The sequence below is a fragment of the Stegastes partitus genome, unplaced genomic scaffold (assembly GCF_000690725.1).
Source record: "Stegastes partitus isolate 25-593 unplaced genomic scaffold, Stegastes_partitus-1.0.2 Scaffold1088, whole genome shotgun sequence".
In the NCBI taxonomy this organism is placed as follows: domain Eukaryota; kingdom Metazoa; phylum Chordata; class Actinopteri; family Pomacentridae; genus Stegastes; species Stegastes partitus.
Genome location: NW_007578819.1, coordinates 81,766 through 89,058, shown reverse-complemented (window position 1 = coordinate 89,058; position 7,293 = coordinate 81,766). Strand labels below are relative to the sequence as shown.

The 7,293-nt window shown below is 38.7% G+C and overlaps 1 protein-coding gene across 1 annotated transcript in view; it reads right to left on the bottom strand.

Annotated features, from left to right (window-relative positions):
- Positions 1 to 2,540: 2,540 nt before the first annotated feature.
- Positions 2,541 to 7,293, bottom strand: part of agbl1 (AGBL carboxypeptidase 1) — an 82,256-nt gene continuing 77,503 nt past the window's right edge. The window contains exon 25 of the mRNA XM_008295937.1: positions 2,541 to 3,415. Within this exon, the coding sequence (XP_008294159.1) occupies positions 3,112 to 3,415 (304 nt within the window). The 3' untranslated portion in view covers positions 2,541 to 3,111. The remainder of the gene's footprint in view (positions 3,416 to 7,293) is intronic.

Genomic DNA, 7,293 nt, shown 5'->3' with positions numbered 1-7,293 from the left:
CTGCACTAGATAATACTTTATTGGTGACTATTCTCCTCTGATAGCTGCCGAATGTTCCACAGGATTTGGTAAAAAGAAAAAACAAAACATATGGACAATGAAAGATCCATCTAGAATTGTTGCATTTACTGTACTGTCATAATCCGAAGATCAATAAGAATAAGAATATCTTCCAGTATGTTTTCACACTATTTCCATGTTCTGATGATTTTTACCAAGTCTACTGTACTGAAAGTCTGAGTCAAATAAATTCACAGATGTGTAATGAACATACCATCAAACTGAGTTGAGCTGATGCGTTGTGGGAAAATGCTTAGTCAGGGCTCAGCAGGGGCTCCCAGGCCGGAGTGGGTATAACGTAGGTCTCGTGCAGATGACAAGCGGATACATTTGAGGCCCATATCCTTGATTAGCTGGTCTGCAACCCCTTGGCTGGAAACTGTATCAATGCGGAAGAAGTGGCCAGAGAACATGCTGGGATTCTGGATGAAGTCAAGACTTGCTCAAAGTGGAAAAAGAATTGGACGGAAGGTTGAATACAGGATGTGGAAGAGGTGCCATAAGATGGCGGTGCAGATTCACTTTTTCACTGAGCTGTTGTTGTAATAAAAGAGAAAGTTTGTGGCCGATCCACCATGTGGGTCTGACGCCTCTACAGGAGTGGTTGTGATGGTAAAGGGCCTGTCATGTGACCCCCTCGTGATAGATATTGGGAAACGGCGTGTTGCCATCAGACTGGCCGTGTGGCCGAGCGATGGCGGGTGTTGCTCTGTGCACAAGAAGTGAGAACATGCAAATGCAAACGGCAGAGTAGTGTGAATAGATGTACAACAGGAAGGGGACTGATTGGAGTATGGTCCTGCTCCTGAACTTCAGCTAAAGAGTTTATCTCCATTAATTGAAAACAAGTGAAAAGACTGAACTATGGAGCAGTGAATTGTGATGTTAGACAGTCAGGCTGTTTTTCATTGTTTTTGTGTTCAGGATTTTTTGGGTGGGCCAGAAACATGGCTGCACATGAATTGATGGTGCATTGGAGCCAACTGCGCAGGGCTTTGTGACGTGACAAAAACTAGAGCACGGTTGCATTCGGGGTTCTCCGGCTCGTTTGCAAGTTATTGCTACATCCTACAGTTTGCCTGCCACTATGCCAGCAAATGCATCTGTCCTGGATGCCAGAATTTGTGGGATTCCCAGCTTCATGTATTTCCTAAGAAAGACAAGATAAGTAAGAGGTAGATTGATTTTGTGAAAAGCTACATTGAGGGCAATGTGACAGAAATGTGCTCTGGACAGATTAATCAAAACTTGAGCTGCTTGGCCACAGTAACTAGATATTTTTGGCGCAGATCAAAAAAAGCTTTTGAAGAGAAGAAACTCAGAACACCTGTGAAGCATGGTGATGGAAATGTCATTGTTTGGAGTTGCTTCACTGCCTCAGGAACTATGGAATTGTTTTAAATATGAATTTTGCATCATATCAAAGAGAGCTTGAAAATAATGTGCAGCCATCTGTCAGACAGTTGGAGCTGAACTCAAAGTAAGAATGGTGATCCCAAACACACTGCAAATCCACCAAGAAATGGCTCAATAAGAAGAAATTGAAGGTTATAAAAATGATGTAGTCCAAGCCCAGATTTAAATTAAACTAAAAATGCTATTGAGGGATTTAAAACAATTTTGCATTAAAGCATCACAAATGTCAGCAAGCCGATGTCAGAGACTGATAAAGAGTTGTGAAAAATGCCTACAGGAAGTTTTTTTCTGCTAAAAGGAGTAATCCTAGCTTCCCAGGTCACAAAATAATATGCATCTATTGAGATTTTTGTTGTGTAAATTATTTTTAAAAAAGCTAATTTTCCCTGTGTTGTATCAAGTATCTCACTTTATATGTTGGAACTGTTCCAAAGAGGCTTAGATATCTCAAAACAGGTCACAGTTTCCAGTTTTTCACTTTAGTTTGTATCGATCATTTAAACTCTTTTTGTCCAAACAACCAATGGAGTTCTTTTGCCGTCACTGGCTAAGAGAAGTAGAGACATATGGGTAAAGAAAGCAGGGTAACATCATGCTCCAAACTCGGTTTCTGTGTTTTTGCCCAAGTTCTATGTGCTCTGAATAGTCGTCTTTTGGGTCATTCCAATGCTGCACTCGTACCAATTGTCACAAGTCAAGTTACAAGTTTTACACAGCAGCAATAATTAAGTTCAAACCGCTAACAAGCTACTACTGACAACCTAAACAATCGTATAAGTGTGCTGTAAATCTATATAATCCACAAGCTGTGCACATAAGCAGAAATAAATCACAAGTTAGAATAAGTCATCTAAATTTAAGTAGTTTTCTTCTGATGCGAGTGGTTGCTTGAATGGTCAGTGGTTAACTTGGTAGTTAATATAGATATGAATATTACTCGATCACACTCTGCCAGCTTCTTGATGACCACCCAGTGACTAAGGCAGACCACCATCATTCTACAGCTTGCAGAGTTTCTTTGAAAGATCACCTTTGTTGCTAGCAGGCACAAAAAGCACCAGAGCTACTTTTGCCTCTTCTACGTTTATTGTTTGCATCAAACCAATCCACATCATTAAGACTATGCTGACCACCCACAAGATACTTCTGAATAAATCACTATAAAAATGGTTTCCATCCTGGACTTTCTCTAAATGACTGGTAATCACATTCAAAAGCATTGTTAGTTTTCTCACTGACAACCAGATTACACACTAGATGTGACGTTTTGTCTAGGTTACATACTCATTTCCTTTTTAAAAAACTGTCTATAGGTGTCTATCATCTTGACACGAACCACTTATTACATTGCTATACTCAAACATAATAAAAACTGAGGCTGGAAGTTAAGTGCTGCTGTATTGGCATTAATGAGATGTTCCAATTACACATGCAATTTAAGGATTATTTACGTTTCACATCTTGGTACCTTTTGTTATCTTTAGTGTGTGTGTATTATTATCCTAAGTCTTGCTTTTCACTCAGACAAGCCTGTCATGTCTTATGGAGAAAAGCTTACAGTGCTTAGAAAATCTATTAGAGAATAACTGAGGCTCTCAGCTTCTTCTCAAAATCCAAACATGTAGGAATATTTCTTTAACTTGTGATCTGTCCGTTGGAGATTCTCACACCATTACATGTGTTTCTTTTCTCACTGAGTGCTTCAATGGACGCCTGCCTGATCTGGGGAGGGAAAAGGTTGCCCTTTATGATCGACTCATTGATGCAGTCTTGCTGACATTTTGCTGCGTCACTGTGTCTTTCGTCGAGCTCCTCCTCTTCATCGGGATTGGCCATGTTGCTGTTGACATCTGAATCCAGATCATTGCATTTCACAGTAGGACGATCTGTGGAATACTCGATCTCTTCAACACATGGAGGCTCATCGTCTTCAAAACAACTACGTGAGAGAAGATAAGAAAGGAGTTAAGTGTTGCTCATCAAAACGCACTGTTTGTATCTTTGAGGTCTAACAAACATGGTGGAAATTAATCTCCTGAGACAACATTTTTACAAAAAAATAAAATTAAAAATTATTCACTGTTTGTACCAGTTTTCTTTTCCCTTGACCTGTGACAGTGGCTACCAACCAATCAGTGGAATAATGTAAAACTAGCACAAATCATATACCGTTGACACCTCCTCTACATCATAGGGTGCACTACGAAACAAGATTAATGGGTTGGGTCAGTATGTTGAGCCTAAAGGCAGAGTTTTCAATAGTCGAAGGTGGCTCTGTTTTAATCTGAATATATCACCATGATGAACTATGCTGCACAGCTGATCTGTTCCAAAGAAAATTCTGTCTGGATTTTCTGATTAAAATGGGCTGCATGTCATATTCTTTAGAAGGGATACAGATTCTCAGCTGAGATTAGATCCGCACACCTGTTGAGCTGTAGTCTCACTGAAAGAAGTTACAATAGAGCAAACTATATACATCACATTACAATAGGAACCTATAGGCATTCAGCTGATGATGCAAACAATGCACATGTTTTTATGCTTGGTCCTGATTGGCTGCCATGTTTGTTTTACAGTGCTGATACTGCTACGAGTAGAACGCAGACAACATTTATCACAGAGAATAACAACAGCACTGATTTCTGGCCAAAACCCAAAATAGGAGAGTGTCAAACCAAAATGCACAAAATGTATGTTTAAAATGTGTGAAAGTTTAACACATGTAACATGCAGCAGTCATGTTAGCAGTAATAGGAGTGCACAGAGTGACAAAATAAATATTTTCACTTAAGATAAGATAAGATAAACTTTATTGTCTGTCACAAGTGACAGAAATTCTTCTTTGACAGGCATAAAAACAAACACATTTAAAACAACATACAAGTATAGCCATAACTTATGCTATTAACTCTACCAGCATTACTTTTCTGGCATTATTTGTAGTAACAGTGCTTTTTACCGTAAACAAATTTTAACATCCTCAGAGTTCTCCATTTTAACAAACTGAACTGAAACTAAAACAGGCATCACCCCATTACCCGATTCTGTCCTGAAAGAGAGTTAAATGTTGCATTATATTATATTGTCGTAGAAGCGTACACCGTCCGAAGTAAAGAAAGTTTAATTTTAGTAAAGAAACAATTATTCCCACACCCCCATCCCCACTCTCACCCTAACCAGCCAAGGCAGATGGCTGCTTTCCTGAGCCTGGTTCTGTCAGAGGTTTTTCCCGTCCCACTGAGGTGTTTTTTTGGTTTCTTTCCACTCTTGCCAGCCACTTGCTCAGAGGTAAACCCAAGGCTTTGGGTTGTTGGGTTCTCTGTTTACAATCGGTAAGGTCTTCACCTTACTATGTTAAGCGCTATGTGATGACATATGTTGTGATCTGTGGTATATGAATAAAATTGAATTGAATTGAACTGAAAGAAACAAACTGCTGTGCCACACATTTCTTCTGATTTTATTTTAGTCTTTCCAAGAAGGCTGAGCCTTGATTCATAGTATCATAGTACACATCTTTTGTTTCTCCTGTTTGAGTTGTTTGGCTTGTATGTTTCTTTTTAAGTTTAAAAAATACAAAAATTTGATAAGTGAAAAAACCGAACATTTCACCTTTTCACAGTGGAAATTTTAACATGTCAAACCAGGAAACGCACAAGTATAATCGATTACATAATTGATATTCTATTTCCCATTTTGGTGAGCCAGGTCCAGAGTTTGGTATTGTACATACAGCGCCCTCCATAATTATTGGCACCCCTGGTTTAGATGTGTTAAAAGCCTTAAAATAAATTCAATTTTTATTGCAGAAGCATACTCTTACACTTAAAATTGTAGAAAAATGTAACCTTCAACTAAACTCAAATGAATTGTTGGCAAAAGGGGGTTGTAAAAGTATTAACATCAAGGGTGCTAATAATTGTGGCACACATGATTTGATGTAAAAGAATTATTTTTTAATGTGGGACTTTTTCACACTGAATAAATGCACTTGAATTAAAGGCTGAATTTTCCTCTTTTTTTCCATTGTGGTCCTGTATTATTTAGAAAAATAATTACTAGAAGGTAAAGAATACATCTTAACCAGGGGTGCCAATAATTATGGAGGGTGCTGTATGTGCTTCTTAGAATAAGTGATGGAACAGAGCCACTGCTAATGTTAGTAGTTCTGTGCGTCTCCCGCTGTGATGAGTTAAAGTGTTCACCGTGAAAAGGGTCCATTAAGAGTCTCTAATGCCTCTAATTGGCAGCTGAGCTGTGAGACTGATCATCTGCAGCTCCTGCATCATGATAAAAACAAACAAACAAAAACGTCTACGTACAAGACCAAGCAGTACGCTGTAGTAATCTATTTAGTTCAAGCAACTCACTTTAATTTGGACTTGGAATGCTAGTTCCTTATTGTACACTGTGTGTATTTACAGTATACAAGAGATGTAAGATCACCACTGTGTAATATCATCCAAATGTCAGATGGTTAAAATTGTATCATCTCACAGTAATTGCATTACTTCTAAGTTAAACAGTCGGGCATTTTCTCTTATTTAAAATAAAACCTAATAATTTAGATTTACTGGATTAAAAAAACAAAACAAAACAAAAAACAGCTCCACAGTAAGAATTCAGTGCAGTGACATTTTAAAAAAAAATGTCTGCCTGCCTTTATTTTCAATGACACACTTAATCTTCCTCAGTTCACAGTTTTCACTTTTTTCTTCTCTCAAAACTAATTTGGCAGTTTACTTTGGATAGTTTTCATACTGGAATATTCCTCTCCAGCCAAGATTCTGCAGACTGGGCGTCATCTTGTCAGCCAGCATTTAGATATATCCCAAGGAATTCATGGTGAATCTAAAAACACAATCTCCCAAACACATATCATCAAACTCCAACCTCAATTCTTGCCTGTCAGGACTATGCGTTCATTATGGAAGTCCTTACGAGGTTCATGTCAAATACGCTAGACCATGGGGCGCCGCTATAGCTCACCTGGTAGAGCTGGCGTCCCATGTGCAGGGCTACAGTCCCGATGTGGAGGTCATGGGTTCGAATCCCGCTCATGACCCTTTCACACATGTTCTTCTCCCCACTTTCCTGTCTCTCTCTCACTATCAAATAAAGGCACAAAGGCCAAAAAAATAACTTTAAAAAAAAATACGCTAGACCACACAGTTGAACACATTTATATTGATCTAACCTGACCAAAAAATAAACTCTCGATATTCATTAGGTTTCTTTTCAGTTTCTTTAGCTAAGTTTCATCTTACAGTTTTGCATATTTCTCACACTTAATTGTTCCACATCATCAAACTAATGTCTGTTACATTATTCTTTACACATTGAATTCAGCTGGATGTATTTGGTATCTTTCGACAATTTGGGATCTCTATTAGAATTTTACATATGGGTTGAAACAAAGACCTGTATGTTATTAGACATGTAATGAGACTAGGTTTCTGGGGAAAACCTGGTCTTATTAGGAGAGACAGCACACATCCCACTTTCGAAGATGTAGCTCTCATTTCTAGGAATATGGCCGAAAACACTAAACACATGGAGCTAACACATTGAGCGAAGAAACTAATTGGGAGGACACAAGACCTTAGTTACCAGCTGAACTAGCATAGAGAACTAAAGCTGACCAAGTACAAAAAGACCCGGAGAGCTGCAGGGGACACGCTAAAAGAACATAGACAAACTCTGGGCAAATGCTAGGAACTCAGCTGGCAGATCAGAGAGGGAAAGGGTGGAGTAGGAAAATCAGGTGACTTATTTGGAGTCTGGAGGTTTAGGTAGTAAAGCAACAGAAACAAT